This window comes from Parasteatoda tepidariorum, chromosome 1 (genome assembly GCF_982258835.1).
Source record: "Parasteatoda tepidariorum strain Cologne lab strain chromosome 1, Ptep-v5.0, whole genome shotgun sequence".
NCBI classification, from domain to species: Eukaryota; Metazoa; Arthropoda; class Arachnida; order Araneae; family Theridiidae; genus Parasteatoda; species Parasteatoda tepidariorum.
In genome coordinates this window covers 42,275,006-42,299,021 of record NC_141755.1, presented here as the reverse complement: position 1 = coordinate 42,299,021, position 24,016 = coordinate 42,275,006, and the positions used below count along the sequence as shown (strand labels likewise).

Below are 24,016 nucleotides of genomic sequence, written 5' to 3'. Positions count from 1 at the left end.
GGGAACAATATATGCAATATAACAAGTGCAATAAATTTGCATTCAAGCAGTATGATAATTGCACGTATATTTTCTTAATACTTCCCTTTAATCCTGCAGTACTTTATTAAAAATCAATTTAATATTTTTTACTTCCTAATTTATTTAAAAAAATATTAACTGCAATAATAAAATTGAAATTTTTTTTACAAAATATCAACTAAAATATATATAATGTTAATGCGAAATATTAAAAAAAAAATTACAAAGAATGCTATTTTTCAAAATATACTATCAAAAAATTAGCAAAAAGTTAGTCAACTTATTAACCATTTAGACTCTTGCGAAAGGTTGTATAATACGAATAATACTCTGTATAATAAGAATTCATCGATTTTTGAAAGTAAATTTAAGCGCTTGAGAATAAAAATCAGCAATCTCCAAAATATCCAGTTTATTCCTGGGAAAATAAACATAGTTTTTTTTTCTCCTTTCCGTGCAACTAATAACAAACATTTTCTGTATATTAAATCAGTAAGCAAAAATTCACAATTATTTAAATAACGTTTCCAAAATTCTAAGGTATGTGAGGGAATCAACGAAGTATTTAGTGATTGTGACAAAGATCTTCCAAACGAGTTTCATAAGTAAAATTCCCGCCAGAATTATAACCAAAATGAATAGGAAAAGGATTCTTTGAACCCTGACTTTCACTGTCCTTGACAGGTAAAGCCAGCGTTCAAGGTTGTCTAGCGGGAATTATGGTGAGAGAGTAACCGCTAATAATCTACAATCACAAATAAGCACCGTGAAATTTTTTTGGCAGAATTTCGATTTTTACTATTTTAATTTAAACTAGTCTAAAATTAGAAAATATTTTAATGCATTCTTATACTCAATAAAATGTATGAAAGAGTAAATTGCCCTAGAAAGAAAGGCAAATACTTTAAGATCTCTTATTAGAAACTTGCCGGCATAACATCTAAACAATTCATGAAGTTCAAATATCATCTGAACAGTGCTGCCTTAATCATGTTTCGAATATTTAACAATTAAAAAAAAATATGTTGTCAAAAAGAAAACTAAAATTGAAATATTTAATAAACTATATTTTACGGGAAATTAGTAAAAATTTTTATTTCATTGATGAGAAAATGTACGAGTTAAGCTTTATAAGAAAGCAATATTCTAAAGCTTAATTTCAAGATCATGAATATAAACTTTAGTTGTATTTAGCTAAATATAATGCTTAAAATTTTTGTTAAAAATCAATTTCAAATACGAGAAGGTAAAACATAGAAAATATACAAAAAAAAAAAAAAAAAAAAAAACCTGAAGCACAATAAAACATTAACCACTATAAAAAAGTGCATCCTGCTGACCGGAGGGCAGATGTTATTTTACGATGACCTTCTAACAAATACACTATATTTATAAAACTCATTAACCTCGATTTCTCTTTAGCGAAACCATTTTGTTTTGCCATTATAGGTTCATTTCATTTCCCATTTCAGAATCGGTTGGATAATTTAAAAAATAATTAAAACTTTTTTTTATAACTTCAGATGTAATGTTTACAACGTTTAAGTGAGCAATAAGGTCATCACCCTATCTTCGGACACCTCCACCCTTTAATCGGCCCACATTGAAACCTATGATAACCTTCAAGTGACACCATTTTATGTCTACTACAGCTGATGACAGGTAATCTGACCTTCAAATAGACGCTTTAACAAACTAAATTTAAAACGGAGGTTTGGTAGTAAATAAAATTAATATTTCACTGAGCGATTTGCAAATTAAGTTCTTAAAGTAGGAGAACGTAAAACATTCCTAAAAAAATGATGCTACTGCTAATATCAGACATTGACAAACTAATGTTTCTCGTATAAAATATTCGATAAGTTAACATTGTTATAATTTTGGATATATTCATTACGCATAGTCGAAGGATGTCAATTTCTCTAAGTCAACAAATGTGGTGAGTTTTACGCGCAGACTGGTTAAAAACTCGTTAAAACAATATATAATTTGGAATGTTTTAAGTTTCAAATATGTTTAAATTTCGAAATTCTTAAAAGGAATAAACAAACTTTTTATTAAATTCTTGAAAAACTTATTCATGAATTAAGTTTTCATGAAAAAAATTGCGAAAATTAAAGCATACCGAATTTTGAAATATTAGAATCCTATTAATGAGCTTTTCGTATTGACAACGGTTGCTTCTCAGATGCTATCAAATTCAAATTGCTGATAGTAATATAACTATTTTTCAAAATAAATTCTCAGCTTGTCTAAGATTACTATCAAGTCCAATACAATCTATAACAGTGGTTCTCAACTGGTTGTCCGCGAAACTGTTTAGTCTGCGAGACGATTACATTAAAAAAATTTTATCACAGACTAAGAAAAAAGACAAAATATTGTAAATTCTAAAAAAACACAGGATGGTTCGATGTTTATAGTAATCATATTGAGAATTCTAAAATAAATTTCGGCTCAAAAATAGCCTTACATATTCGCTCACTAACAGATATTACAACAGTTAAACTAACTTAATTTCAAATTCTACTAGTTTATTTTATCTGTCCAGCAGTGGACTGATCTTAAAGACACGGTTCCCAGTAGAACACCGGCATCACTGACTGCGGTCAGTAAGCGGGTGGGTGGCAACTTAGATCAGCCAGCGTAGGGACTGAAGGTGAGCGGTACCGATCCTCGTTAAACTGTTCTACCGTAAAGTGCTCGACTTCGCGCACAGGTCGTCGGGCTACCAAAGCAGGGGAGTCATCCCCTCTGCAGAGGATCAAAATTGCGATGGCATGTCTTCGGATCATTCTCAGGAATGCTTTCCAGACCTTCGCCAGTAGCCCATTGTGCAGCTCTAGTGCGACGTAAATAACGAACTTACTTATAGTGCGGCTTTGAGGAGAACTCCTCCAGACTGAAAGTCGGGTGCTGTCTGCTGCTATGGTAACAAGTGAGAGCACATTTCTAATGGGGGTGAAATGAAGGAAAGAAGGTGCCGATTGGCTTACTCACGACGACCTACACTAAGATTAAGACAAAACTATTCATTCCACATCCCTATTCGAAGTGACCTTTCCTCGTAACCATAGTACCCGCCACGACGCGAGACGGGTGTCTGGAGAAGTTCTCCTGAAAGCCGCACTATACCTTATTTTATCTAACATCTGGAATCTTCACAACGATACAAAATTTTTAGTATAACAATGTGTCATTTTCAGAGCACTTTTTTTTGATATTGTAATTAAGAGGGCACATGTAGCTTCATCTAATATTTCGTTAGAATATTATCCTTATTCCAAACCTTCTATAAAAATTAGAAAAATTTACGTTTTGGATTAACTAACAATGAAGCGAAATAAATAGATACGGTCTATTGCACACATCTATTAAGGAATTAATGAAAAGAGCGAAAATGGCGGCAGTGAAAAAATAAAATAAAATTGAAGGTGAAGTATTATTTATGCATCGCAAGACTCACCTGATAAAGTTTGATCCGCTTTTGTAAGGTCAATGGCAGAAGTATAAAAGAATAACACGTTATCTCATTAAAAGAGAGCGCCCACAAAAGATATGAATAAAAAATGCCGAAAAAGTTGATCTTTAGGGATTTGGCAACACAAAAGCCAAACGTCTCGCTACGTCTCGTTCATTGAAAGGGATCTAGTAGACTAAAAATCATACTTATCATAAACGGATGTCCGCTTTTATTTTATTCTGCAAAATCACTTGTATCCGCTTAAACAATGTTAACTAAGAAAAGGGAAATAGAGTAAAAACTGTGACAAATAACGAATGGAAATTAGCCACGTCAGTTTCAATTATTTTGTGAGTTATTAAAAATTGTCATGCTGAATGTGAATATATTTCAAAAAGTCATCTTCATATAAGCTTAACACTAATCTGGAAGATTATTCAAGTTCATGCATTAGTTCATTCCAGATTTGTGGAGCCTGGAAATTTTGCTTGAGTAGTGAAAAGTTGAATTCTAGAGGTTAAATCTCGGGTATTCTGAGAATTTAGACGAATATTGACAACTATATCGAAATATTTATGGAATAAACATAATATTAAATTATTACATTTGAACGTTTCTGAGCATGTTTTTTTGCTAATCGATATTTTATGAAATTATTTAACACAAGTAACCAGTATAGAAGCAAGGCAAGCTTTTCTAATAAGTTCGAAATTAAATCTTTGCAACAAGTTGCAATTCATTTTGTAATTAATCCCATTTCTTAAGATACAAGAGAAATTTGCTCTATAAAATTTTAAAGTAGTGTTAAAAAATTGTTAATTAAATTATCTTCTTTTGATTGGTAACATAAGAAATGCTTAAATAGTATGGCATATCTAAAAATAACATAAGAAATGATTTAAAAAAAAAAGAAAATAAAACACTTATTCCATTTTATAAGTTGACTACCTGCCTATTGACAGCTAAAGTCAACTTAGTTTTCGCTGTATTTGTTAGTATTTATTTCTTCTACTGTTGCATAAATGTATAAAATATGAAATAAAAGTACAATTAATTCTAATCGTGCACAAAAAAAAAAAAAAAAAAATAGTCGCATGCGTACAAGTTGAAATTAACATTTACTTAGTAATATTTTTATAGGATTTGGCGAAATATTTTGGATATTAGTTGAAGTTAGAGTAGTGGGGCTCTCAGAACAGTTTTGAGTTTGAAAAGTATATCTTCTGATTACACACATCTAGTTACCACGAGAAAGAATTGTTGATAAATTTATTTTATTGAAAATTATGAGCGATAAATAAAGCGAATACTTGTCTTGTAAAGCGTGGATAACAGCAATTTAAGCTTTCAATTGTGATATTTAGATATTATGTCTTCAATTAAAAACTCCAAAAAACATTTCCCAGTACTCAGTGAAAAGGTTGAACAAGTTCAAAATAAAAGTATAAAATGTATTTAAAGTTTAAAATTAAAAACAATTTTCACGAGAAAAACAAATATTTTAATATTAGTGCCTAAAGAGGAACTCGGCATCTTGTTAATTTCTCGTTCGTTATTTGAAGAAGAAAACTAAAATTACGCCAAAAGACAACGCCAGGTAACATTGCCATCACTAGTTACCATATAAGTCAGTCAGATATGATCTTATTGTGCAGATAAAATGTAGTCTTTCTCATTAGATTTTTTTAAAAGGAAAATAAGTAAACAGCAAATGTAATAGCACCAAAATAATAAATTGTTAACCAGTAATATTTGCCTTGAATTTATTTTTCATGCATTTTTACTGTCTGCAATCAAATTTTTTAATTGTAATATTCTCCAAACTAGAATGACGAAAAGAAAATGGCATTACTCTTTTTTTGCTCAATGTAATAAATACTGTATATAGCTATTCAAGATTATGCTTCGCGTTAATTTCAAAGATGGCTGACTGAAAAAGTTTGAGAATTTTGGGCATAGATACGAACTACCGAGTGAAAAAAAAATCACGACACACAAGATAATAGGTATGGAAATTTCTGAGTTATTTACTCCGTCTACTTAAAAAAAAAAAAAAAAAAAAAAAAAAAAAAAAAAAAAAAAAAATTAAGGGAATGAAAATTTTGACATTTTATTTTGATATAGGAAACAGGAACATTTTATTTTGATATAGGATTAGCTATGTATAAATATATAATTCATATATTCTAACACTGGAAAAATTAAATTGAAGCGTGTTCACTGATCCAAAACAAATAGAGGAAACATTTTGACAACGGCTACAAAGATATGAGTCACATCCTTAACTGAATTGACCATTATATTAGGTACTCAAAATAAACTGTTATTACATAGAGAAGTATAACTAGAGCGTAACATATATATAAAAGAAATTTAGAAAAAATATTAAAGATTTGCACAAAAAAGTTTACTATTCTTTAACAATATATTCGACTGCCATTAATATTACAGATTTAATTTTTATGACAAATAGTGGTGATTGATTTAATTTTACTAAAAATATTTTAGCGATGAAACTATTGCTTACAATTATAAACAAAGTAAAATGCAAAAGATATTTAAATAACTTAGCGGAAGATGTGGCATTAAAGTGAATCAGAATGTGCAGAAACACCAGGAAGTAGTTTAAAATTTTTTTTATCCCATAGAAAACTACTTAGAGAATGAAGTAATAGCCTATAGTCACAGTTGATCACTATGCATTTACTCCCAAAAAATTGGAGTATTTCAAAAATGGAAAAACTATACAAGTTTCAGTAAGCTCTTATTTTGAAAGAAAGTGTTTTCCGAAAAAAGCAAGTTTTAATAATATAAGGACTAAAGCGCTTGAAGCATTGATGCTACATTCGGAAAAGGATACGTTTTTCGATATTTAACTTTTATTTATTATTAAACTTTTTCGATATTTATGTGCAGCTTTTCCCCTTCAAGATTAGAGTTATGTATTGCAAGTGGACAACTAAAACAATATGTCACAAAAATTCTACATAAAAATTATAACTGGTACAGCAACTCATCTTACGTTTAACTTAAATTTATAAAGTTCGTATTATTTCATGACTGAGGTACTTCTATAGAGTTGGAAAAAAGCTGTTTAAGTAAAGTTAAATTAGGTTAGAATATTTTAAAAAATAACCTCAACTATTATATTTGCAATTCAAATCAAGTAAAGAGAGTAATATGCCATAATTAAACAGCAGTAAAAGCATCAACTTTTATGCACGCGGTAATCAAATATATGTATTTATATAAGTGCAGATTTGTCTAAAAACTTGAACTAATAAATTGATATTTAGAGAAGGGAATTGAGACAATTAGAACCGAAAACGCACAAAGCTCTCACAACACTTAATGATGCGTATGTAATTTACTCACCAAAGAACTGGGGACAACCCTGTACAAGGTGGCACAGTACATTGCGGCAGTTAATTTCAAACTAAACACTTTGAATGCACCACTCTCATTTATAAGAATTATTTTTCTTCTCAAAACTAATCTTAACTAATGTCACATTTAAAACTATTCGGTTGTCATCCTGTCTGTGAGAACTGAAGATAAATACGCTATTCTCCGTGCACAGATAGTTAGATGGTAAAATTGCTTTTGTATCCCTTTTAACACAACTCAAGCGGAACATACCACTGGATATCAAGATTAAATCTCTATATTCTGATCAGGCTCATGAAAAGGCGAAGTGTAACCTTTGGAAATAAATTGGCATCTGCGCGATAATCTCTTTAGTTCAGCTAGATGTCATCTGCGTACCTTAAACGTGTTTTTTCGTGGCATACAGATTGTTTTAATTTGAGAATGTGAAAAGCAAATCGTACGTAACGATTTTCAAATAGATGTCCTCTGGATAATATAATGCCTGGAGTAATAAGCGATAGAAATAAAATGCGTCTAGTCTATTAGAGTTCACATTGATGGGGAGATTATGTAATCATTTTTCTAAAATATCGATAATTTGAAATACAGGGTTCAGACGAGCTGGAACTTTATAAAAATTTTTTTTAAATTTGCATAGCAAAAGCATTTTTTATGAAAGTGCATGCATGCCATGTATGTTTTCATAAAAAAATGTCAAACTGTTTACTTCTTAAAGATGACATTGAAAATATGTGTTGCTGTCAACTATCAAATTTTAATAGCTTGTTATGGAAACTCAGAAATGCTTTTGTGAAGCAAACTTTTCCGATGTAATCTTTTTAAAAGTAAAGAAATAGTCATGAAAACATAAATGGCATACAGTATGTAAATAACTCCCCAAGCCATTCATCTGGAGTGGCGGGGTGACTATGGTTACAAGCTTTAACTATTTCATTATTTAGGGGTCATTATTATTTGTTGGGTCATTATTTAGGATAGGTTTTGACTAGGGTCGGCGAGAGGACGGGAATCAGGGGAGAAAGTAGCTCCCCTCTTTAAAATGCGTTATTTCTTGTTTCCATAGCAGCAGACGGCCTTAGACTTCACGGCAAGGGGAGTTCTGTCTATAGACAAACCATACATGAACTTAAGAAAAATTTTTTTTTTTTCTTCCTGTGTTCATCTGAGCAAGTTAGGTATACGTTAATTTTTTTTATTTCTCTGAGACATTTTGTATATCATATAACTTTTATAAATAGTAGCAGAACTTAAAAAAATAAATAAATAAAATGTGTGCACTCTGAGAATTCGGAGTTTCACCTTTTCATTCACTTCATACTGATACTTAATGGTAATTTAACATTTCAGTAAGTACCGGCTCATTTTAACATTTCAGTAAGTACCGGCTCATGTTAACATTTCAGTAAGTACCGGCTCATTTTAACATTTCAGTAAGTACCGGCTCATTTTAACATTTCAGTAAGTACCGGCTCATTTTAACATTTCAGTAAGTACCGGCTCATTTTAACATCTCAGTAAGTACAGGCTCATTTTAACATTTCAGTAAGTACAGGCTCATTTTAACATTTCAGTAAGTACAGGCTCATTTTAACATTTCAGTAAGTACAGGCTCATTTTAAAATTTCAGTAAGTACCGGCTCATTTTAACATTTCAGTAAGTACCGGCTCATTTATCATTTCAGTAAGTACCTGCCCATTTTAACATTTCAGTAAGTACCTGCCCATTTTAACATTTTAGTGAGTACCGTTAAATTAGGCGTGCTACAAAATTATTTTAAACAGTATTTATAGGCAAAATGTTTTCACGTATTGAAATTTTCTTAACGACCATGACGATAAAATTAAAGACTATATTAGTTTAAACTGAAATTTAAATACACTATGGTTTGTAATTTTTTTAATGTGAAAGATGCATTTTTTTAAAAAAAAAAAAGTTAATTTTATGATATATGCTACTTTTATGCTAATTTCTTTTCAGCCAAATCTTTCTCTCCTTGGTTAAGCGTGTGAGTTTGCTTTAAAGTTATATCTTTATTTTAGTGATGTTTGAAATGATTTTGTTGAATATCTAAATGGGATATTGATATACAAATTTACGCACTACGAATATATTACAGCGAAATTAATTTTTTTTCAAATTAGGGCAATTTAAAAACACTTTTCTATAGATATTATTTAAATGCTTTTTACAAAGTCACTAAGTAACAATGATTAAGGCACAAAACTGTCACCGTAAAAAAACCCGAAATTTTATACCTAATGCTGTTTTGAAGTCTATCTTCAAATCAATGAGTCCCGGGTAGACAGCGAAGTAAAGGCGGTCGGTGCATAATACTGGCAATACTATCATCAATACGCTATTGGTTCCGAAAACGTGGATCTTTACTCTCCACGACTTTTTTGACCGGCATCTGGTGCTAGCAAGAGTGTTACTCATTTTTTACAAATTTAAAACAAATTTTTCTTACAATGAACACAAATGAAAATTGTGAAACTTGCGCTTTTTATAACACGAAATCGAATTCTAAACTACGGGATCATAATTGTTTCATATTTTTGGTAATTTATAACATTGAAGTAATACATTAAAAAAAACTCTGCTAATGGAATTGTTCCGACCAAATATATAATTACAAACAATGAAAAGAATACATTCTTAATAGGCTTGTCTTGAGGGTGACCGAACCCTTATAGTCAAGAGACATACATTTGCCCGCCTTTCTCACATAACTACATATAAACAAAGCTTCCAGCATAACTGAATACAAAGAAGCTATTCGTGCGTGGCCACCACTAGATTGAAGTGATAAAAATAGGCATCCATCAATAGCATTAACTTTCATCTAAGCATATAAAGAGATTCTATAAAAACCTCCCAGCTGTCTTTAACTTAATGACTAAAGCAAGCTATCACTGGTGAATAAAATTAAGTCATCGCATCCTAAACTCCAGCATGGCCGAAAAGTTCACCATGCTCATAAGATGTAGAATAAATTATTCTTATAGCTACTAAGTAAATCTATATATTCTTAAGTTTTTTTTTTCGAAGGCTATTTTATAACCGTCGTTAAACAGCTGACCGAATTTTCAGTTTACGACTACCAATGTTCAACTCTCGTGTCTTTGTAGTCTTGAGCCCAATCCAGAAGACAGGGGAACCAATCCAGAAGACAGGGGAACTCCTGGATCAAGTGTTGGGAGACATGTCTTCATGGAGGGCTTCTTCGATTAAAATAACCCGGATTTGCGTTACAGGGAGAGGAAAATCTCCCACGGTTAGCTAGACAGCAAGAGGACTAATCCATAATCCGTCTACCACTGATGATATTTTACGTCAGCACTGTGGTTGGTGAGAGCCGGGTGCGGAATTCGAATCAGCCAGCCATGGCCGGGATTCAAACCTGGTTCACATCATTGAGAGGAGAGTGATCACCTGAGCCACCACTATTGAATAATTTTGCATTTTTATAACTGCTGTGAGTTACAACAATCATTCATGACGATTAAGTTTAGCTTATCTTTTAGCCAGCGCCTTCTATGGTAAATTCTGAAAATGGCGCAAAATTGAAAATCTGAATCTCGAAAAATTGATGATTTTTAAAAAGTTTAATAATTTTTAAAGCATTTAAGTTATTAGTCCGTTCTGAAGTTCAGATAGTTTTTATAAAATTATATTTAATTACTGCTTTAATTATTAATTATTATTAATTGAAATATTAAAATTATAGCTTTGCCTCCTCACTAAAACTTTAAAAAAAATTTCGTAGTGAAAGAACTTCGAAAAATATTTAAAGACGAACTTTTTTATTAATACTGACATTTTTTAAACATCTGTTTAAGTTGAAGGAGAAATTTAAACTTTTGGAGAATAACAAGTTCGTCCAAAAACGAATCCTCCGAGATTATCTTATAACTTCAGATAAATTTGAAATTAAATTTAAATTGCGACAAAAATTAGAATAAGTTATACATTTGTATTTGATACATCTATATGTTAATAAAATACGAAGAAATGAATTATCAAAAAGTAACGAAACACGTAGTATATTCTTTAAATTAGATATTAATTCTAAGCAAAGTATTAAAAAAATTTTTTTAACGGTAAAAAAATAAAATGGAGTTTTCATACAAGCATGCGAATTTGCAACTTTCAAAAATAATGCACACACATAAAAAAAGAATTAAGAAAATTTTTCCAAATGCTGAAATGAGTATAGTCTCAGGATCTGATGATAATCATAAAAATAAGAGGTAATTTTTAGTGAGAGATTAAAGAGATCTTTAAACGGATTAGTAGAGCGAAAATGAATAATCAAATTTTAAATCAGCATTTAGGTGAGGCCCCTATTCCTCTAAATCTGGATTCTTAGTAAGTCAAAGTCAACAAAAAATAGCACAATTAACCACTCATTCTGTATCAATTTATGCTACTTTATGTGAGATTTAAAACAAATTTATATGAAATGGAATTTAAAATATCAAAGCATAAAATTGTTTAAGAGTACTTGAGCGAAATTTTTTATGGCAAATTCTGTTTTACCTTTTAAAATTTAAAATTGAAAGCTAATTTAGGTTTAAAAAAAAACGAAGTTTTAAAATAATGATTTTAAAATATCTAAATGTTAACAAATTATAGCTGAATTACTTCATTACACAATCCTGCCGTAATTTGAATTTTGAAAATTTTTTATCATTAGAAATTTCCTGGTTTACATGAACACTTTTTCGATACTTTCAACTATTTATAGAAGAGAAAAAGAATTTTCCATGAACAGTTTTTCCTGCAGCAGTATAGCGTCCCATCAACAAAAACATAAAAAATTGCAATCAAAAATAATCACAATCCAAAGCTCTGATAAATACAATTATAAATAAAATACCTGATAATCATTTCCCATAACTAAAAACGTAATCACTGTGCTAAAATTAGAGACCTGGCTGTTTAGTGTCCAAACAGGGGAATGTATAAAAAGAACTCACGCTCAGAAATTCCAAAATCGTGTGTCCTCATTTTATGAATGATTCATAGTAACATAAATCTTGACCTAATACGAAATATTTCACGAGAAAGAGAGAAATTAAACCCAAAGCTTGGCGAGGGACTAGTCTGAATTTGGAAATAAAGCAAATACAGAATACATAAACAAAATGTTGTGACGTACGGACGGTCCGTTCTACTTATCAATTTCGGGGTCACGGAAAGTGTCAGCGTTGTTGCCTTTCAAGGCTTGGAACTCGCGTGGGCCAGGGGTTGGTGGACGCCTACTTTCTCCTCCAAGAAGTTCAAGTGTATCACCAGAGAATGTAGGCATTCATTTCTTTTTTTTTAAACTGTCTAGATTACTTTAAGATATCATATCTGATGAATGTATGTTTGTAAAAAAATTAAATGCGCACTTGCTTCACAGAGACACAGCAAAGTTGAGACCAATTTCTGTGTTCAGAAATAATTATTTATGGTTTTTCAACAAACCAACAATGATTTAATAAAGGTTTTCTTAAAAGGAGAGTATTATACCCTGATTTAATCGTGAGTGCAATAAAGTTTTCTCTCAGAATGCTTGCCAATATTAATCAGGGATAGCTTCAAATGAGTAATAGATAAATCTTACCATTTTCTGGGCGTGAAAAAGAATAGACTACGTAAAAAGGATTTAAATGGATTGATTGCAAATTCAAATAGCTCAAGAGTCGAAAACGGTCACACAACACCAAACTGAAGCATTGCGTACTTCCAAGTAATAAAATTGGTGTCATAAACTAAGTCTGGCACAAGTAATAAAATTGGTGTCAAACTAAGTCTGACACAAGAATTAAAGGAGGAAAGATACATTAGAGGTGGTGGAATGTGTATAAACCTCCCAGAGGGCAATGCGCAAAAACATGGTTAAAGAAATTATAAATAGGATGATTAAAGAATTTTAGAATCGGAGTTTATTTGTAAGAATAAGGTCAAATGGAACTTACATAGTCGTGTGAGAGTTAAGACGCGTGTAGTTTATTGGCAATAAATAAATACACCGTAAATACATAAATGCAATACGAATTCGATGCGAAATAATTGAAGGTTACGTAATTAAGAAACTGACCATAAAACTAGTTTAAAAAATGAAAATTAAATTTGAAAGGGGAAAAAAAGAACGTTTAGTCTCCTTCATTAGTAATGATTTATTGTTATTAAAAAAATGTTATTAGTTAAAGTTAGTTTAAATTATATTTAAAGTCCTGTATGTTATTTTTCAACAGCATAAAAAAAATTAAACGCAGGCAAATAGAACCATAAAGGAGAAAAGATTCCAAAAATTAAGAATGAAATGTTAAAATAACACGTTCTGTAAACAGAATTAACAACGAAAGTAATTACTGCGGAATCTATATTTACTTATTTCTTCAATTAAATTAATTCTTCCTGAACTTCGATACGAAGTTGGAATTTTGAAATGATACGTAGGAGTAAGTACATCGTACGAGACGCATAAATTCAAAGAATTCTTGTCATAAAATACCGGCGTAATCATTTTATGAAAAGAGTGGGTTTTTTAGGAAATATCTAGATCTTCCATAACGTCACGAAACGTGTAGAAGAATAAGTTTTATTTTGTACAGCTTTGCTTCGGAAATTTTGAACTGATACGAATTCATTTTGAACAGAATTATAAGCTTTGTGGAAGAACCAGGATAGGTGACACTTTTCAGGTGAAGATATAACTTAAAATTTTTTGGGGGCATATTTATTTGGCCCGAACTCTTTCATAAAGGACTTTTAATGTTTTCCATTGAATATAATATTTTTTAAATGCTAAAATAGATGCACAAATATTTCGGCTTATATTCACGAAATACAATTTAAGAAATCTCAATTTGGAACTGGTATGACAAGTATGTATTATGCTGAGAGAAAAAGAGAGGGGAAAAAAAAAAAAAAAACAGAACACTACAAAATTTAGGAATGTTTAATGTGAAAGATGAAATTTCGCACATTAAACGCGGCTGTATTAATTCACTAGTTTGTAGCGGCTTTTAGTTAAGCAGTTTTTGACGTACGCATAATAGAATAAAATAAGCTAAATTATGTTTTTTTTTTAAAAACTTCGAAACTGAAAATGGTCATCGCAGAAAAATAATCATTTATTTTTGAAATTGGTCATTTTATTTTGAATTTAAAGGTTCGATAATAAATATTAATGCAATCATATAAGTAAATCATTCAAAATATCGTTATTGGAAAAAAAAAGTATTTTTTAATAATTGCTATTTCTTTTTTATTGTCATTTTACTTAAGAACTTTCAGAAAAATAATCTGAATGATGCAAAAAATAAATTATTGGTTGGATACAAACCTATTACAGGTTTCAAAAATAATTATTGGTTAAGGAGGGGGGAAAAAAGGACGGAATCCTAGTGACCTTTTCGAAACCTTAACCAGTGTGTTAGAGAGTTGCAGAAACAGTTGGGGAAAAAACAGATAATAAAATAAAAAAAATGCAAAGTTTTATTTAGAACAATTTTACTATCCCTTTCACCTTTTTTTTTTAACCACACTAAGCAGAGTTTAACGATTCCTCTGCAATTTGTATTTATGATAGTCTTGACTCAAAAAGGTTAAAGAACGGAGAAACGTATCGGCGGTTATAACAAGAACTGTAGGCATTTTAAAAGCAGGAAGAAACTTATTGGTAAAATAAATAGCTGACCGCTAAAATTTGAAGTTCAAGAATGGAATTTGATGCCATATTTGCTAAAACAATATAAACATCGAACATTAAAGGGAAGAGCAGTCATACAAACGTGTCACAGTGATAAAGTGTTGGGCGCTATCAACTGATGTAATTCTTTTGAAACTACCGAACTGTGTGTGTTGTGCGGCAATCTCATTTCTTGCTGATAAAAAATGACAGTTAATAGTAGATAAAGATTCTGCAGATTCCCATGAATTACTTGGCAGTTACATTAAAGATAGGGTTTAAATATTTATACAGAAAATGTTATTTAACTAAACATTTAAATATTTGGAGTTAAGACTATTTTTATCGTATTACTTTTTTATTATCTGTATTGCATTTGTTTTTGAAGTCATACACATAAGAAGCTAAAGCATGGCATATAAAATACATGGTTTAAGGTCCAGAGTAAGTTAACTAAAACCTCAGTGACAAAATTAAAATTTAGGAGAAATGACATTTTACATTCTTTAAATATTGCTAATAATTTATTCAGAAATAAGTATAAATATTATCTAAGATAATTAGAATATAAAATACTATGGGTAAAATAGCATCAAAATGTGTATCGAGTTAATATTAGAATACGTTGCGTGTAATATAGTACGATCCAATCACAGTTTTTATAACTTTAAAGCTCACTAAAATAACAAATGAATCATCTTTATTTCTTATAGAAAAATTTTTCTAATTTTTCATAGCTCTTTAAAATGACTTGGAAAGTCAATACTTCTCGCCTTAAAACAAGAAATTTTTTTTATTAAAAGGATGCAATTAAACATTTAATTTTAATCAAGATTTTGAAAAAGGAAAAATATAAAAAATAGAAGATAAATTTTGTAAATAAAGTTTTTTAAGAGGGATTTAGCAAAAAAAAAAAAAAAAAAAAAAAAAAAAAATTTAAAAAAAATTCCAGCATCAATGATCAAAGCTTTTAATTTCCTACAACATGAAAGGAAAAAAAAATGGAATTTTATTAAAAAATTAGAAATTGAAGAGTTCTAGAAAATTGTACTGTAATATAAAGGAAATTCCTTTTTCCAAATCTTTAGAAAAGACTTTTGATGAATATGTTAAGAAAACGTAAGGTAGAAAACTTAATTTGCAGCCGATAAAATTTTATGAAGCTAATTAAATCATCCATGACGTATTACGAGTATTTCCAAGTAGTGTTTCAAAACGTACTAAGAATTTTAAAAAAATTGAATATGACAAAAATCCTGCTTTCCTTTTCCTTTAAAAAAGAATTTTTTTCAAATAAGACTTCCTTAAAAAAAAGAAATTAAATTTAGGACCGAAGTTTTCTTAATACTTTTAAAATTATAAATTTCTCGTACAATCATTATTACTAGCCATTATTTATACCATTGCTAAAAGTTCACCTGCTTAAGAAAAATGAACATTTGATTCGAAGATTCTTTAAAAATGATCTATGTAAAAAATATTTTGAGTCTTTGTAACAGGTCTAAAATCTGATCTAGTTAAAACATATTTTCAAGCAAAAAAAAAATTCTAATAACCGCTATTTTGGCGACTATAGGATAGATAAAATTATTCTCATTCAGAGAATTAGTAAAATTTTAATTGCCTTTTTACCATTTGTCCTGTGTGATACATATTTCCTCAGTTTGGTAGAGTATATCAAAAATAATAAAAAGCCTTTTACTGGAATTCAAATTTCAGAATTACATATATTGAAAGATAATTTACATTCATATTTATAAACAATCTGAAGTTGATAATATATCCAGAATGAAAGATTCAAACTAAAACAATCTTTCATGGATCCATCTTTAAGCAAAGCAAAAACTTTTGCATACAATTATAATTTTTTTAAATCACAGATTCATGAATTCATTTAACTTCTAGTTAAGTTCTACAAATAGCAAAATATGCAAAAAGTCAAATTAACACGAGTCCAAAACTTTCGATCGCTCTCCTGTCTAAAATAATAGAAACCAGATTTTCCCTATTTTACAGATTTTAAGGGTCAAGAATCCAAATCAAATGAATGTTCAATCCCTAGCTTATTCAATCAAAGAAATAAATAATTGCATAATTTTTCTGCCAACTCATAAAAGCACTAACGTATTTAAGGTCACCTCTTTGAACCATAAAAGCTGACACTTTGAGAAAATTATTAGAACAAAAGTTATTTAGGGTGTATTCTTATTTTGGCGAACTGTCATAGAACGAAAGGTTGTCAACCGCTGGTTTAAGAAAAATTAAATGAAAAAAAAAGCGCCTGAATCAGTGTAACAATGTTTATGACTTAGTTTGAAAGAAAAATGAAAGCTCTGACTTCGAACAATAAACAGGAATTACAAAGGCTGTTTCTGTTGAAGGAAATGACGAAACGCAGCTGCATGCGTTGTTGTTCATCCCAATTGCACAAGTGTATTTAATTTCCTCAGAGATGAAGAGTGTAAACAAAGGCATACCTTCGCACTTATGTCATACTCGAAAATTCTTTAGATTTAAGCAACCGGTTTAAAATTGATGAGGTGACAAGTTTAAAACAAGAACGTAACTTGTTTGTGAAAAGAATGTGCATTTAAACTGTGGTCATGCATTGGAACGTAAAAAAAAAGTTATTTAAATTTAAAAATTTAAGTTTATTATTCATTTCAGAGACATCAAACTATTCAAGAACCCAATTAAGTGTTATTAACCAAAGAACAGGGCATTCAGGCGAAAAATAAACAGTGAAAACAAGTTTCAATAGTCATTCCAGACTTCTGTGAAAAGTTCTGATCTCGTAAAATAGTGAAAAATCTTTTCATGAGGTTGCGAAGATGAAGTTTTTTAATCTATTGTGATTCCGAGAAAATTCTTAAAAAAAACAAAGGTCTGCCCAGAATTATTATGAAAGATCCTGTTTTTGTGATATGAAAAATCTACTCAGAGTTGTTGATTTTGAGGTAGTTTTATAAAACTACCTCAAAATAAGGTTATTATTAATTCTGCTTAGGGTAGCTTGAGAACGCCCTGAAAATAAGGCCCTGTTTTTGTGAAAAAAAACATGATTTAATAATTAGTTAAAACTTTTCGAAAGAAACATTAACGGTTTATAGTATATTTATTAAATTATATTTATTACAATATACTTATTATAATATTTATTAGCAAGATGGAACAGAGTTTTTAATTTATCACCATTAGCTTATAAACAATAGCTCCATAAAAAAAAAAGTTGAATAATCGGAAAGATTCAAATGTATCGTAGGTGTTAATTCGCTTAACACGTTGAATGCCACGCTAATTTTACATGGCTAGCCCGTCTGGCCAAAATGATTTTCTCAGTATGCGTTGCATATTTTGATGAAATATTATTTACAACAAAACAGTTAATTTTTGTAATCATTCGTGATGCATCTAATTCACTGAGGTCACCGGAATAGCATTCAATGTGTTAAGGTTACATGTTATATATGCATATAAATAAAAATATTTTTGTGTGGTCTATATTGCATTAATTTCTTCAAACCATTTTAGTAACGATAGTAATATAAAAAATTAAAAGCATTAAAATTTACTCGAATTATGTGTTTCTAATAATCTTGACCTCGCCGGTCACCGGTGAGCCCCGTGGCGCTACGAACAAACTGAACTACCCGCAGTTGTAGATTGATCATGTTTTAGAATTCTTTGCTGTCCGGCTAACCATACACATTTTATTTTAATTAGTGATCATAAGATTATTAACATTCAGTCAAATCTGTACGTAGATATTAGTCTAGAACAAAACTTTAACTCTTTAAACGCAGTTTACCGATTTCTTCATACTCAAATTTAGCGTTTCAATTTAACTGATAAGCGTCAGCTAGTTATAAATCAATTTTAATAATTTCAGACTAGTATCTCATTCATTCAGCGGAACATGTGAGAAATAATGTAATGTATTTGAAACTGTAATGCATTGGAACTAGATTAATAGTAGGAATGCTATAAAAATTCTTAAAAAATAAAAATATTTTAAGCTAAAAACTACAGACCTTTGACATCTTATTTAATTTTAAAATTTAATGTTATTTTTAGATTAACATTATCAACTTGTTTCTCAGAATAAGGAGGGGGGAGGGGGCGCCACGAACTTAAATTTTTGAGAGGAGGGAAATTCACATTTTTGACCGAATCATTAATAATTAGATAATTCCTTAAACTTAAGAAAAAATTATTTTTTGCTAATATTTTCACACTATTTTACACCCTCCATTAACCCCCTGACACACAACGGGCTGTGGCAAGAATGCTTTACTATTATTCCAGTCAATAAATAAAATGAACCATTTGAGAAATGAATTTTCAGCTAAGAGGAAGACTTGATTTTTCATTATCCCATCATCGAATGAAATTTAGTAATCAGCAAATCTTGTTGAATACCGAATAAAACTAAATAATCACGCTTTAGAGTTTAAATATAGTTTCAATTAAAAGTTTTAAAAAAAAGAAAACTATTTAAAAAACTGATTGCAAATAAAAAGTTTGCTGAACATATTTAAAATATATTTCTTGAACTTAAAAATTGAACAATGATAAAGACGGATATAGTAAATGTTACTTTGCGCCAATTTTTCCTATTAATATGCGTAATAATCAATAATAATTCAATAAATAAACTGAAACCAGATTATAAGCAAAGGATAAAAATAATTTAATTTAAAAATTATTACTGATAATTCGCAGTTAATTTTTATCTATTTCTTCGTAGTATCGGAATGATTCTGTAAGTACCTCACACCATTTTAATGGGCACATATATAATTTCTATCGGCGCAAAGTTCTTAATGTATTCTTTTTTATTTACAAGAGGACATCGCTTCCTGCTCGCTCTCTCTCACTAACACCCAAAAATTCTATCGTAGTTCCTTCAGAGCAATCTTCTCATTCTTTTTTCCTACAGCTTCATTTAAATTTACTACCACAATTCTTATGCTGTGATTTTTTTTACATTATATAATTGTATTGAAGGCTACGCCCTCAGCTATTTACTGCTTCCCAATTCTAGAGTTTAACAATTTCATTAATTAAAAAAAAAAAAAAAAAAAAGTAAGACGCGTTTTTCAGAATTTCGTTTTTTAAAGAAAAAAAAAGAATTTTCATAAATATGCCGAATGGCAAAGAAAAATTTGCCGAATAGTGAAAAATTTTTGGAGGTCGCAGCACCCCCCCCCCCACGAGTGTAAATTATAATATTAATTATACTACCAAAATAAAATAAAGCAAAGGATCAATGTAGTCAAAATACGATTGCAATAAGGCTTATAGCTTTTGACGTATTCAGAACCTTTCATAAATGTAACTCTTTTCATTCAAACAAACTTTTTACTGTCAAAATTTACGGTTTCAGAATGTATAAGCTTTTAAGGTTCTCATAATATGTAAAAGGCAATAATCATAGACTAATTAAGAGGCATCTATGCTTTTAAAACTGATCTTACAATTAAAAATTAAATATGACAAGGTTATGACATGTTATGAAAAATTGGAAAAACAAATTAAAATTTTTTTTTCAAACTTACAACTTTTTCATTTTTATAAAATTAACATTTATAAATGCTGTTGCCATCAGATAGGAAACTCGTGCATTAAATTGTTTTTATAAATAACTAATAGGAAGTGGCGAGGAAAGCAATAAAATGGAAATACATAAAGCCTATACCACAAAAGAATTGTATATTTTTCTGTACGGTTCTTACAAAATGATTCTTGATGTATATTATAATAAAAACAAACACATAAGAAATTTGTAAGACAAAAAATATTCTAAATTGTTTCATAAGATACTGGAAATAATTGCAATGAATAAGTTTGCATGAACAAATGTAAATACACCGCTTTGATAATTATTTAATAGTTTATAAATTGTTTTGAATATAGATTTTCTAACACCTTATTAAAATGTTTTAAACAATATTATAAAAACGCTCAAACCTGAACTTTTAAATTTTGTTAAATAGATGTTAAATTTTACTATAAGCACATAAAACGATTAATAAAAGATTATCAAAAATATTAGACATGGATTATTATTATATTAGACAAAATATCAAACATGAAAACCTAAAAATTGAATAAACCTACATTGGCATGAGCATTGATCAATTTAATATTACTGTAGTATTTTTAATTTATGACAAATTTAAAACTTGACTATTATTACACAGCGAGAAAATAAAGAAGACAGAACGTAAAGTAAATTTCGAACCTTGAGGCGTCGGCTGGGAAACACCCTCCTAACAATGAAGAGATAAACTCAACTTTTTTTTATTATTAAACAAACTAAATCAATTAATAAAGCAATAAAATAATGCAACTAAGTTAAAGAATTGTTCTCACCTGTGAAAAAATATAGGTACTTTTTGAGGTAAAAAGTTCTGCTAAATGCTATCCAATTGAGAGTCGAGAGCCAAACACCAACGAAGTACAAATTTGATGTCAAACTGAACCGCTGAGCGTCTGTGAGAATGCGGGAAAATAGTTTTTTCTCTTTTTTGACCAGACGTTTGCGCCGGGGAAAGCACGCCAAGTGTGGCGCATTTTCTCCATATTTGGCTATTAATTTTACGAGTAAAAAAGTTTCTGAAATACGTAAGGAAGTACTTTTAGTTATCAGTTAATTGTTGAATGATGGAGAATAAATTTATTGGACATTTATTTTTAGATTTTCCAATACTTAATTGTGTTTAAGAAATAAATCTAGTCAAAGATATGACAGGAAGCACTTAAAAAAATCTGAAATTCAATAGCAAAGAAAAATCAAATAAAAAGGATTATGTCTTAAACTCTATATTTAAATTTAAGTAAAAACCAAAATATGACTATTTTTAATCTTACTTTACGTTTTTTTAATTGATTAATTTTGATTTGAAACGGTTAAAAATATAATTTTTTATTAATTAAAATTTTTTTTAATAATATCTAATCTAATTATTTGCCTTCTTTTACTTAGAATTTTTATTAATATGTTGCTATCTATAATTCAGCATTTTAACTCTTGCTTTCAATTAATTTTTAGATTTTATTTAATTTTCCTCCCACGTTTTATAGATTTCTTTTATTGAAATTTTCCTTAATGTATCTAATTCACAATCCTTTATATCGCTATTCAATTAGTATTTTTAATTAGTTGGGAAAAGCCCCGTGCAAAATGTTTACAAATATTTAAAAAAACTGCATTAAACAAAAATTTAAATTCATGAAAAATTTTTTGGAACTGTAATTTAGACTTTTTTTTTTCTTGCATTCTGGTTTACATCTAGAATTACAAAGCTGTTTAGTTTTTCCATAATAATTTTTGTTATAAAAGGTTGTTTATATCTAGCGCTAATGAAGGCAAGCTATTGTAGCTAGTGTGGGCGAAAATGATAACTTGTTAATTAGTCGTTTATTACAACCCAGAAAGGTTAATCTATAGCCTAAAAGAAATTAATGTTCTTCTAAGCCTTATTGGAAAATAAACCAACGTAATGCATAACACGGTTTTCACTTTTTTATTTCATTTTTAAAGAAAAAACTTGACTATGTTGTTAACTCTTAGTGAGTCAGGATTGTCAAGAAGTTTCATTTTATTTATATCTGCCTGATAAAAATTGCCGACAGTAATCATCATCATCATCTTTGTGATGGATAATGAAATTTCAATCATTTCTTGATTACTGTAAAAAAACATTTTTTGCAATAGTATCACTAAAAGGAATTTATCATCAATTAGAACTTGGAACACTTTTCGTCACTCTTGTGTGTTCGAATTTAAACTGGAGGTCTGCTTTTGATGCCAATGTAAATTAAAATTTTTTTCTAAGTGGGGCATGCTAATTTTATTGCCATCTTATCAGAAATCAAAACTTTAACCATTTTTACACTCGAACTAACAGTCATTAACTATCGGATAGAAAAAAATGAAATAAAAAATATTTTTTTAAAAACTATTAGATTAAATAGAAGAGAATACTTTTCATTTTGTTGGACCTAAAACAATAATAGCAGGGGTCATCAGTTTCGTATAATTAACTTCAACCACCATAACAAATTCCCTTTCATGCCTTTCAAAAGTGATGGGAACTACGTTTTTCGTTTCAGGATAAACTAAAATAACATTGTTTTTCTCCTTTTTAGTTTTCTTAATCATATTTTTTTAAGATATTTAATTTTTTTTAAATATTTTAAATTATATTACGTGAAAAAGTATTTTATGAGGCTTGACTGATTAACTATTATATATTACATAAGAAATTTTATTCAAGTTGAAATTTAGAGTTCGAAACGAGAAGAAGATTTGAATCTGGTTCAATGAGAAAAAGATTTGAATCTACGGCAAACCAATTGACATATGGTGTGAGCGGGGAAAGTAAGAGAACCCCTATAACTTTATGAATAAATGCTGAGTATCGCGGGGAAGTTTATTTATATTCCCCCTCTTGATAGACTTGGGGGAATAAGGGGATTTTGCACCTGGAACATAGGGGGAAGAAATAATAAATGTTTGTCTAGAATTCTTTTTATTGTTCTAGCAATCTTGGTATTTAGAGCAATACAGAACAAAAATTCTTTTTAGGAAACTAAAGACATTATGACAAAAAAATAAAAATTGGTAAAATTTTTAATTTTTTCCTGTGTTAAACTGTAATTTTAATTTTCTTCCTGTGTGTTTTGTACTTTCTGTATCATAAACGCAATAAAAAAACATTAAAATCATTGACGAAAAACGGCAATACAAATTCGATCTACTACTGTCTACTCAAACTTGAATAGTGGCATAATAAAACCTAAGAACACTGTAGAAAAACTAAGTCTATCTTAACATCAAAAATAGAAACATTTACTTAACACCAAAGTGTAGTGAAACATCATATGTAACTCTTGATTCTTGGTGTAGTGAAACATCATACGTAACTCTTGATTCTTGGTGTCATGAAACATCATACGTAACTCTTGATTCTTGGTGTAGTGAAACATCATACGTAACTCTTGATTCTTGGTGTCGTGAAACATCATACGTAACTCTTGATTCTTGGTGTAGTGAAACATCATACGTAACTCTTGATTCTTGGTGTCGTGAAACATCATACATAACTCTTGATTCTTGGTGTAGTGAAACATCATACTTAACTCTTGATTCTTGGTGTCGTGAAACATCATACATAACTCTTGATTCTTGGTGTAGTGAAACATCATACGTAACTCTTGATTCTTGGTGTCATGAAACATCATACGTAACTCTTGATTCTTGGTGTAGTGAAACATCATACGTAACTCTTGATTCTTGGTGTCGTGAAACATCATACGTAACTCTTGATTCTTGGTGTAGTGAAACATCATACGTAACTCTTGATTCTTGGTGTAGTGAAACATAATGCGTAACTCTTGATTCTTGGTGTAGTGAAACATCATACATAACTCTTGATTCTTGGTGTAGTGA

The 24,016-nt window shown here is 29.5% G+C and overlaps 1 protein-coding gene across 8 annotated transcripts in view; it reads right to left on the bottom strand.

The window, feature by feature from the left end:
• The window catches only part of LOC107453875 (uncharacterized), a 31,609-nt gene extending 10,580 nt beyond the window's left edge, over positions 1–21,029 (bottom strand). For 2 of the 8 annotated variants that reach the window (XM_016070909.4, XM_016070899.4), the window contains exon 1: positions 20,935–21,029. Coding sequence is in view for 2 of the 8 variants with exons in the window: in XM_087162538.1 (XP_087018664.1) it covers positions 6,860–6,901 (42 nt within the window). In the remaining 6 variants the exon portion in view is untranslated. Of the gene's footprint in view, positions 1–3,487; positions 3,675–6,859; positions 7,141–11,754; positions 11,994–20,803; positions 20,832–20,934 lie in introns of those variants that run through there. The other 6 variants (XM_016070918.4, XM_016070891.4, XM_071179940.2 and 3 more) reach the window with 6 other exon arrangements.
• Between the last annotated feature and the right edge of the window lie 2,987 nt (positions 21,030–24,016).